Below are 11,349 nucleotides of genomic sequence, written 5' to 3'. Positions count from 1 at the left end.
CTCAACTAGCCTACCTGGTTAAATAAAGGTGAAATAAAACATTTGAATCTAGGATTACAGGGACTCTTCGCAACTATATTCAAGGTGTGGGATAAAACTGAGGCTATGATTAAGAAGTTGGAGCTCTTATCTTTCTGCATTAACAAGGACAACACACAGGTCCTTCCATCTTTTTATGATTGTTTGTGAGCAAATGAACTCAAGCTTACGGACAATGTCAAATGTGATATAGAGAAGCATCTGAGTGAGTTGGGTGCGCAATTACAGTACCTGTGTACTTTCCAGAAACGGATTACACAAACAACTGGATTCTTTATTCCTTTCATGCCCTGCTTCCAGTCCACTTACCAATGTCTGAACAAGAAAGCTTCATCGAAATTTCAACATGCGGTTCTGTGAAAATGTCATTTAATCAGAAGCCACAGACAGATTTCTGGATTGGGCTGTGCTCTGAGTATCCTGCCTTTGCAAATCGCGCTTAAGACTCAGATGCCCTTTGCAATCACGTACCTATGTGAGAGTGGATTCTCGGCCCTCACAAGCATGAAAACTAAATACAGGCACAGACTGTGTGGAAAATGATTTAAGACTGAGACTCTCTCCAATACAACCCAACATTGCAGAGTTGTGTGCATCCTTTCAAGCACACCCTTCTCATTAACCTGAGGTGAGTTATTCACAATTTTCAATTAACAAATAAGGTTTTATGTCAAATTTAACCATTTAAGATGGTTAAATAAAGAGCAAAAATATGAATGAATATTACATTATTATTTGTGCCCTGGTCCTATAAGAGCTCTTTGTTACTTCCCACGAGCCGGGTTGTGACATAACTCACACTCATTCTTGGGTTTAATAAATGTATCGTATAGTGTGTGTGTGTCAGGCTTACAACGATGGCAAAAAAACTACATTTGAGAGTGCGCTGACCCTGGTGCTAAAGGGGGTACGCAGCTGGAGGTTGAACGTTTGAAGGGGTACGGAACTTTAAAAGTTTGGAAACCTCTGAACTAGAAGACACAGAAATGTGAAATATAGGCTAATGAGTATATAATGCAATGTGATTATGCTCTATATATTCCATAGCCTACTTTTAATAAACTTTTTTTTTTTCAGCAAGCAGTGTCACAACTGTAGTCCTGCCAAATTAGGTATTGTTTATGTTGCCCAAAGATGCCTGTATAAAACTATACTTTCACATAAACCTAACAAAGACCGCTGTATAAAACCATACTTACGCAGAAACCTAACGAAGATCCCTGTATTAAACTATACTTTCACATAAACCTAACAAAGACCCCTGTATAAAACCATACTTACGCAGAAACCTAACGAAGATCCCTGTATTAAACTATACTTTCACATAAACCTAAAAAAGACCCCTGTATAAAACCATACTTACGCAGAAACCTAACGAGGATCCCTGTATTAAACTATACTTTCACATAAACCTAACAAAGACCGCTGTATAAAACCATACTTACGCAGAAACCTAACGAAGATCCCTGTATTAAACTACACTTCCACTTAAACCTAACAAAGACCCCTGTATAAAACTACACTTCCACTTAAACCTAACAAAGACCGCTGTATAAAACTATACTTTTGCATAAACCTAACAAAAGACCCTGTTTAAAAGTATACTTTCACATAACCCTACAAAAGACCCCTGTATAAATACTTTCACATAAACCTAACAAATACCCCTGTATAAAACTATACTTTCACATAAACCTAACAAAGACCCCTGTATAAATATTTTTCACATAAACCTAACAAAGACCCCTATATAAAACTATACTTTCACATAAACCTATCATCGATAAACTTTTGATAAAGTGACTCTCGTGTTTATTTGGTCTGAACCTACATCTCATTGTCTTTAAAGCATTTCATATTAAAGTTATTAGAGTTATTTCATATTAATTATATGAATTAGTGTATCTGATTATATTAACCCATATGGCTCACATAGTCTAACATGACTACATTATGCATGTGTTATCTATCAAATTAATAATATTCTAATGTGTCTAACCAGTGAGTTACTTTTGACTCTGAACATGTGATATGTGTGTGTTTATTTTACTGCTAATGTTTACGGTGTATGCCTTCATCTGCATAACAATGCGCTACATAAACAAGCTGTTAAGGATGCGTAAAAAAAATCTGTGGTTAAATAAATAAATAATATTCTAAATATATAACGGGATAAATAAACAAATATATAATTTAAACGTTGTTGCCATCCTGCTTGGGATCCTAAAATTATTTTCGAATAATTTCCTTGTGGAAATGAAAAACGAATTGATTTTTAAGTGGTGCCCTTGTGGGCTGGAATAGTGAGGGGAAGCACACTTGGAAAGGCATTTGAGAAACTACGCTGTTTTACCTAAATTGTGAGGCAATGATGTGTTGTTGATTCGACTTATAGCACACAGGGACCCGGCCAAGAGAAAGCACAGTGTGGAGCTGTTGGAGAGACAAACTGACACGTCCAACCCGATTGACCAAGTAGGCTAATACACGATAGCTGCTTGCGATATTACACGAGGTGATTTATTTAACTCACACTCACACTCTCTCTCTCTCTCACACACACACACACACACACACACACACACACACACACACACACACACACACACACACACACACACACTTCCCTTTTCTCTTGTCCAATCCAAATCACTCAGAACACGCCTACCAACTGATACACGCATCACGGAGTTCAATCCAGCGAAAGCCCTCCTTAGAGTAACCGGAAGAAAGAGAGCCTGCAGTTCCAGCCTCCCGGCTCCATTCACTGAGAAGCTTCCAATGGCTTCATTAGAAGTAACGAGTTGACACAAGGTAAATCTAACATTGAGGCACTATTCTGTCCGTGCGCGGAGCGCCCTCATTAACTGTCGCTAACAAGCCGTGCAAATACACTGATTGGACAGCTCCCGTATAACCCCGCAGACTTAGCAGGATGCCCACTTAATGAGACCACACAAAAAAAGAAAAAGATAAGTTGGGAAAAACTCTTTACAGTCGAATAATTTGAAGTTTGGAGTTTGGTGAAAGAGTTAATGTAGGCCTATGGGTCTGGATGGTTCTAAACTAAATATTTTTCTGCACTGGTTTCAAATGTGGGAACTTTTCGTATTTTGTTTTTAAATAAGCAGATGTCTAGACCTTAAAAACAAATCATTCTCATTGATTTCATTGGTTCTCATTGTTGCTATCTTTGACAAACACTCAATTCCTCCCAGTACTATGTGCTAAGTCAATACTACCCAGGCTGTATCAATGGCCAATAAATAATTTAGTAGTGACAATAGCCAATATATATTTTCAGTCTATAAAGGTACACGTCTGATTCAAGGACACGTCTGATTCAAGGTGTGTATGTCATAATCATTATAAAAAGACAAACGATATAGGCTACTGAAAGATCAATAAAAATAAACGCTCCAGTCCAGAGCTATACACTACCTTTGGACGCCCAGCAAAGAGGGTTGAAGCCGATGCTAAGAAAACCAAGAAAGGGGTATTTGCGCCCCATCCCGACAGCGTTACACAGCTGCAGCAGCTCTTGCTGTGCAAGACTTGAAGGAGACTGGTGCTCGTTTCCACTCCATGAAGACAGATACGAAAGCAGCAAAACAAATACAATCGCATTTTTTTTTCAGATTATCTAACACTAAATTGACACGGCAATATACCTAATCAATCATGTAATTGTTCATGTTTCCATGCATCTATCGACATTTTATAGGCTAAGACATTTGGGTGAGCTCATCACTATTAGCCTTTACAACGCTTGCGCAAATCATGGGCTATCCTAAAACGATTCGATTTTAAAAGTAGGTTCAAACAAGCGTTTTATTCAATCAGATTTTTAAAGAATGAATAGTGAACTGAAGAGGCAGAGCCATGGGTGTGACTAAGGAACTTACAGGATCCGGAAAGGATTTCTACCTCCGCCCTTGGACAAACGGATTTTTTCAAGAAATAATGCATATATAGTCCGGTCCCTGTAGTTAATCGTTGACAATCACCCGTTTAAAACCTGATTAAAACAAGGAAGAGTGAAGAAGGGAAAAGGAGGACGAAAAGAAGACAAGAAAAAAAGACGAAGAAGCAGAAATAGAGAAGAAATAACAACTATGCTGACTGATGGATAACGTAGTTTTGTAGTAAATCTGACAAAATGTCACCCTAAAAGTTCGAATGCGTTCTATTGCGAGTTCAGTCAAGAACTTTAAGAGAAACTGTCGCTGCCCACATCAGCATGTGACCAAGACCCTGTCATAAAAACAATCTCAATCTTTATTAACCATGCAGTGTCAAAATCGTCTATTGAAGTATGTATAGTCTATACATGCGTCAGAAAAACGAAATAATTCAAAAGATGAATGCAGCCAATGTACCCGGGCTGCATTCTGTTCAGTCCTTGTGCTGAAAATACCAAACAATTAAGCATGCATTTTGATCAGGGGTGGGTGTAGCAGGTTTTTTCTGGTCATCAATTGAGAAGCCGAGGTTAAGTAGGGAAGAAAATAAAAATGAATGCTTTCTTACCTTTTCATTGAGTGGCTCGGTTCCCCCTCTCAGAATGTGACGCAACCTAAGACCTTTGTTTATTTCCCCCTTTGGAACATTGACAAAAATATAGCCTAACTTCCGAAATGTTGAGCCCGGAGTCAACGGGCGCAAATATATACATCCCCGATAAGTAATCACGCCGAGTCAAGGTTAATTAATATTTGTGCTGTCAGTTTAGAGTTAGTCCTAACTCATGCCTGTATTGTCACGTCCGGGTTCGGTGGTAAATAAACAAAGATCAGGTTAATGGTTAATCGGCATTGAATAACGCGTCTCCCGCTGGTTATCGTTAAGAGAGGAGTACTAAGAAGCTGGAGGATAAACAGACAATTAGGCCAGGTGAATAAACTTGTATGGTGGTGTTAATGACATGCTTAGCGTAAACAAAAGCTAGGCTATGTAAGAAGAATGTGATTTACCACTGGCTTTGCAAACCCATTCAGGTTTTACATTTCACCTAAGTGATTTCCGAATTGCCTGCGAGGGCTGCTTACAACTAGGCTCCATCTCCTTAAAAAATAGCTCTACGTAATACCTGGAGTCGATGCATATTGATCAGATAAATGTGTAGACCGGGGACACAAGCAAAGCAGCTTTAAATATTCCGATTACTTTCCGTTAAGCCCCCTCTTAATATTAGCGGAGCGAGAAGGGGCAGGTTAGTTTTAACACGACCATAGCCAGCATGGAAATAACGCAGGTTACTTCCAGTCCAAGAAGCTTTCCAATTGGACCAATTCAAGCCACTTGGAATTACTTCTCCTGAGTTTCGTATGACAAGGGAGCAAACAGATTTGATCCCAAAGACAACCTGCCCTTAAGCTTCCAACATGATCATCACCCCACCCCTATCTCACACTCACACACACACACACACACACACACGCAGCACAAACACACACACACGAAAACAAAGCAATGGTATAAATATGACATCTGCATCCACTGGAACAACCTCACAGTAATTGTAATTGGATGATGTCAATATGATAAACAGAAAACGAAAACGCAGATGTGCATGCTACTTACTCTCCCTTATGCTGGAACCGGTCGTATAGGAAGATGGCGAGGAATGCAAAAATATGAGGCTGGAGAAAGAGAAGGAAACGTTTTGAATTCCTGAATGATTTAGAAAGATAATTATGTCATTTTTATTGAGGCCGGATTAGCCGAAGTCTAGATGTTGTGTTTCACTACGTCTAATGCATGCGCTTAAACAATGTGAGCACTGTTCGCGACTGTGAACTCGTAGTTTTGACACCAACTAAGCCATGACAAATAATGGGGCAGTAGGCCTACAGTCACTTTTGTAATAAACATGAAAACCACACTGCTATGCCTGCTGATGTGGGCTCTAAACCAAATCCAGTGACATGTGGATATTGATCATGCCTATAGTTGTGAAAATGAAAGAATGCATTAAGCCTAGTTTTCTTTAGGCTATATTGTTTCAGACTAATAATTTTCACCATAATTATACAAATAGTCGCCAAAACTACTAGGCCTACAGCGCAAGAACTGCAAAAACAATACCAGTGGCAAAACGTTTAATCATTACAATGCACCACATCGATATTCATTTAACATGAAAACACTGTTTGGAAAAACGCACACTGGGCAGTGGGCCAGCAGGGTTGCACTGCTGCGTAATACCAGCGGAGGCCAAGCCCGACTAGAAGGTGAGCCACTGCGAATTACACCCACACCGACGGTCTGCTGTTCTCTGAGCAAAGCAAGCGCCCAGACTGTGTCACGAAAATATTGACATATCGCGTTTTCCGATTCATCTCCGGAAGTGAGTCAGACAGGCATATCAAACGGTAAAAATGACTATATTATGTTTAATTCGTTTAAATAACGTTTTTTATACGCATTTGCGCAATATATCCAAGCCTTTAGACAAAATCGATATACTAGTCCCCCATGGGCCTAAATGATGTCAGCTTTCGTCCCTCACCAAAACTTAAAAGGGTTCACATGGGACAAAATGGAAAAACTACCCCAACATAAGGTGTGAATTGACTGTTACAAAAAAAAGAAAACCAAACGTTTTCCTGCCTGAAAGAACAAGCATCTCTCCCTACATTTCTTCTTGAGCTCTAACGAGCCTCGTTAAGATCGCAATAATATTCCACCCACTAATTGCTAATTCCATTCAACAAATAGGCGAGCCTTGTTTTATACTTCACTATCGTGCAGTGGGAGGGTGGTGTTGAGATTGGAGTTTCTGATAACCCCCGGTGCTTGCAACAGAAGTGGTGAAAGCCCTAGTCTACGTACTGGCTAATGATTGGCACGCTTGACAGTGATTGGCAGGGCTGCCATGACAACCTCACAACCACACCAAGAAGACCAATAGAAAAGCGAAACAAAATGTTTCAGTGCTACACTCACGGTGGATTTAGGGGGAGATATTATGAGGCTGGTGTCATTAGGCGATAGCTATTGAATCGTACAATCGTTACTCGTCGTTCTTTTTCTTGATAACTGTATTTCTCTCAGGTCATTCCATGGTTTTCAGATCCCCTTTAGAGCTTTATCCCTCCCATTTCTTCCTGCCAAACTTCACTGAGCGCCCTGTGCTCTTGGCGAGCAGCACTCCCACCAGGTCTCCAGAAGACTTGTCAATGTTTGCGCTACCGACCCTCAACTTCTCTCCGGAGCAAGTGGCTAGCGTCTGTGAGACGCTAGAGGAAACCGGAGACATTGAACGACTGGGACGATTCCTATGGTCCCTGCCGGTGGCACCGGGAGCATGCGAGCAGATCAACAAGCATGAGTCCATCCTGCGAGCTCGCGCAGTGGTTGCTTTCCACACAGGGAATTTTCGAGACCTTTATCACATCTTGGAGAACCACAAGTTTACCAAAGACTCCCATGGCAAACTGCAGGCCATGTGGCTGGAGGCACACTATCAGGAGGCCGAGAAGCTGCGCGGTCGCCCCTTAGGGCCGGTTGACAAGTACAGGGTACGGAAGAAGTTCCCCCTGCCCAGGACCATCTGGGACGGCGAGCAGAAGACGCACTGTTTCAAAGAGAGGACGCGTGGTCTGTTAAGGGAGTGGTATCTTCAGGACCCATATCCAAACCCCAGCAAGAAAAGGGAACTGGCACAAGCCACTGGACTCACTCCTACACAGGTCGGAAATTGGTTTAAAAACCGGAGGCAACGAGACAGAGCCGCAGCAGCAAAAAACAGGTCAGTGCGCTGTTCATTTTTCAAGCATAGGCTACACAGAACCAAATAAGCAAAGATAATTCCTATAAACTGAATGCAAACATACCATGTAAATATAAAACTTAATCGAAGTAATAAACAAGGTTATAGAGGGGTTACAAATGAGTAAATTGGGTCTATGGTTGGAGGTGGAGATGGAGCACGGCGACATTTTACTTTTTAATCTCATTGGCCTACATGCATTCAGGGGCTACACTCTTAGAACAAATAGTTATTTGGGATTTCTATATACAACCTTTTTTTCAAAGCGTGTACAGAAAAATATAACTATTATTGCTGTCCAAAATAATCCAAAATATATTAAAATGCGTAAAAGATTAATCTACGTAAAACACACAACTCTCGACAAATTGGAAAGCGTGTAGGCTAGATTACGTTGATAGGCTAGTTTCCCTGATAAGCAAAATGAAAACATCAGTGTATGCGTTAGATAACAAAACAGGAAGTACACACAAAGAAAATCAGCAGCAATGCAAGTCTTGAAGTTGTCATATTTTCCAGACAAGACAAAACATTATGATTCATAAGGATGTCTGTTAAACTTGGAATACAGCATGTTGTGGTGATACTACGTGTTTAATTGATTGTTATCTTCCCTCAACAAGCGAACGTTTTGGTCTGAAAACTTGACACACTGCAGCGTGGTATAGATGTTGACCACAAACAGGAAATTAAACACAACACCTGGCTTATAGGTTATTGGTTCGTTGATTAATCAACATAATATAATGTACATGTAGCAGCTGTAAAAGGCCAGTGCAAACTAAGAAACCACACACAAAAAAGATGGGATAGTTTTGCAAAATGAATGTGTTCAGTTACGAATTATTATTTTTTATTCGTGGTGCTTTTTACACATACGAAACGTATACATTAGACTATAGACGTTTGGAAACGATTGATGAAAACATTTGATAAACTGTCAACATAAATACCACCAACCAAAACTATAGCCTGCTTTGCAGCCATGTTTTCGATTCACAATGTGTGTAGACTATTATTTATTGACAATGCAATTATAAATGACAAATTGAACTGGATGAAAACAGAAAAAACAAGTTGGTGAAGAATAGAAGAACACAGCTATATTTCATCCTCTGTGTTTTCTCACTGATAAAATCGGAGGCCTACATTGTGGATTGATTCATGTAGGATGATTACAATTATTCCCCATTTGACGTATCAGTAAATCAAAACAATCAGAAAAAATGAGTCTCATTCATTTGGATGTAGGCCTGTAGTCTCTCATTAATTTGGATGTAGGCCTGTAGTCTCTCATTCATTTGGATGTAGGCATGTAGTCTCTCATTTATTAGGATGTAGGCCTGTAGTCTCTCATTCATTTGGATGTAGGCCTGTAGTCTCTCATTAATTTGGACGTAGGCTGAATATGACAAAATCAAATATAAAAGACACTTCTCAAATTGCATTGGCCATGGATTAAGTATAACTAACAACCAGCCTCTTATTCTAATAAACACGATCATATTTCGCCATTTTTAGTATTTCTTCTGCTTTGTTTTAGACTATTCTTGCTCCCATTAGGCTGCATTTGTTAAAGGCAGGGCATGGAGTGAATGACAAGCAGGCTGAGCGGTATTTTGCGGAGGGACACTGTATATAATTGCTATGTTATTTTCCCTTTCTTTAGGCTTCAGCACCAGGGAATTAGACAGAACGGTATGCGGTCCCTTTCAGAATCCGGGTGTACTCCACGCAGCTCGGCCGAATCGCCGTCGACCGCGGCCAGTCCTACTACCAGCATCTCCAGTATGACAGAGCGAGTTGACACTGGAACGTCCATTCTTTCAGTAACATCCAGTGACTCCGAGTGCGACGTATGATATAAAAATATAAATATTTACAGGAAATATGGACATGAAAAAAAACTATGAAATATCGAGGATGAAAAAAGGACAATTTTATATAAATATATATAAAAAAAAGAACAACAAAAAAACATATTTTGTAAGCGCTTTCAATGGACCCACCACGCCCCCACCACCACCTCTACCTGCATGATGTTTTTTGTATCTGGGAAAAATACCTTGTTCAATATTTCTACAAGGATCATCGAGAAGAGGGAATTAATTACCAGAGGGTGTTTATCGCCTTTTCATCTCCGTTTTAGTCCAAGTGATGATGCCGCTCAGCCAAGATGCAATTCTGTTTTACTTTATGTTCATCAGACAATCATTTACGTTTTAAGCACCTTTGTACTACACTTCTGTCACTGCCTGTGAGGAGTAAATGGTGAAATGTGGAACCGAATCGTTATGACTGTATCAGATTTGTATTTTTATTTCAAGATTTTATATTGAATTATGTATATCTCAAATAATGCGATCATTCTCCCGGTCTGTACTCTCCTATATGTGTAGATATGTAAATAACGCGATCATTATCCCGGTCTGTAAGATCCTATATGTGTAGATATGCTTGTACATAATATTGCTCTCCCATCTCCATCTTTTCTATCCTTGTTCACTTTTCTCGACTGGGTGTTCCTACATAAAATATTTGTCAAAATGTAAAAGTGCTCTAGACGTTTTGTTAGTTTGTTTGTTTTTATACCGAACATGGATAATGACACTAGATAAACGTGTTATCAGTCACAGTTATGCAAAACTATTTAATATAAGCATTGGGATATTCTTCAATGGTAATTACAGTCGTATATTTCCTAAAGCGCTTATTATTCTTTCTTGCGTGTTTATGTTCGTGTATATTTCTAAATCAAAATACAGTATTCCATTTTGTTATATATTCTGCATTAAGTCTCTATTTTAAGTGAGTCTTCATTGTCCACTATCAATCGTTTATGAGCATATATGTTGAGAAATTGTAATATTATGCCCAGACAAGCGTAGTGATTCTGATGCACATGCTGTGGGTCCTTTTACGACACTAGGCGACACATATAGCCTACGTGTCCAAAACCATAGACAAGATGTTGAACAAAAATCGTTTTGCTCCTAAATATATGCATGTGTTATGGTAAACGTCAACGTCATGTAGGCCTAGCTCTTAAGCAAGAGTCCCGTTCCCCCTTTTGTTTATGGTTGCCAGTGAATACAGAAATTAAGTAAACGCGCCATTAAATGGACTAAGCATGGTGGACTCCTCCCCTGCCTCAATCTGCCATTGTTGTTCGGTGAAAGAGCCTTTCTTCACCCAGGGAAGAACATTCCCCCCAGAAAAGCTTTCTCCCTGCATTCTATCCTAAATTCTAAACCAATGATAATAACTTGTATATTTACAATTGAACTGACAATAATTATGATGGTAGAATACAGTTGTTCTTAGACAGAGTTTTGATTGTTCTCTAAAACCTTTCCAACATGTTTTGTAGCTGCGAAATAATTAGGTTTCAATGCACTGTGAGGACAGGAAGTCTCGTTTGAAAGGAGAAAAAGTAGCCCAGAGCCTATACCTCTGAGGGTACCACTGTTTTATTCTATGTTGGTGGAATAATAACGAACAGCTCAATTAAACAGGCCAACAGCATGCACTTTTAA

At 39.6% G+C, this 11,349-nt stretch overlaps 1 protein-coding gene across 1 annotated transcript; it reads left to right on the top strand.

Moving 5' to 3' along the window:
* The first annotated feature begins 6,270 nt into the window (after positions 1–6,270).
* Positions 6,271–10,595, top strand: LOC109899172 (homeobox protein SIX3). Its single transcript, XM_020494230.2, has 2 exons — positions 6,271–7,792; positions 9,483–10,595. Exons 1-2 carry the CDS (start codon positions 7,104–7,106, stop codon positions 9,673–9,675), a joined length of 882 nt encoding a protein of 293 aa, XP_020349819.1. The 5' UTR covers positions 6,271–7,103; the 3' UTR covers positions 9,676–10,595.
* Positions 10,596–11,349: the final 754 nt, after the last annotated feature.

The sequence above is a fragment of the Oncorhynchus kisutch genome, linkage group LG11, assembly GCF_002021735.2.
Source record: "Oncorhynchus kisutch isolate 150728-3 linkage group LG11, Okis_V2, whole genome shotgun sequence".
In the NCBI taxonomy this organism is placed as follows: Eukaryota; Metazoa; Chordata; class Actinopteri; order Salmoniformes; family Salmonidae; genus Oncorhynchus; species Oncorhynchus kisutch.
Note: the sequence above shows the minus strand (reverse complement) of the source record. Positions and strands in the feature narration are given on the sequence as shown.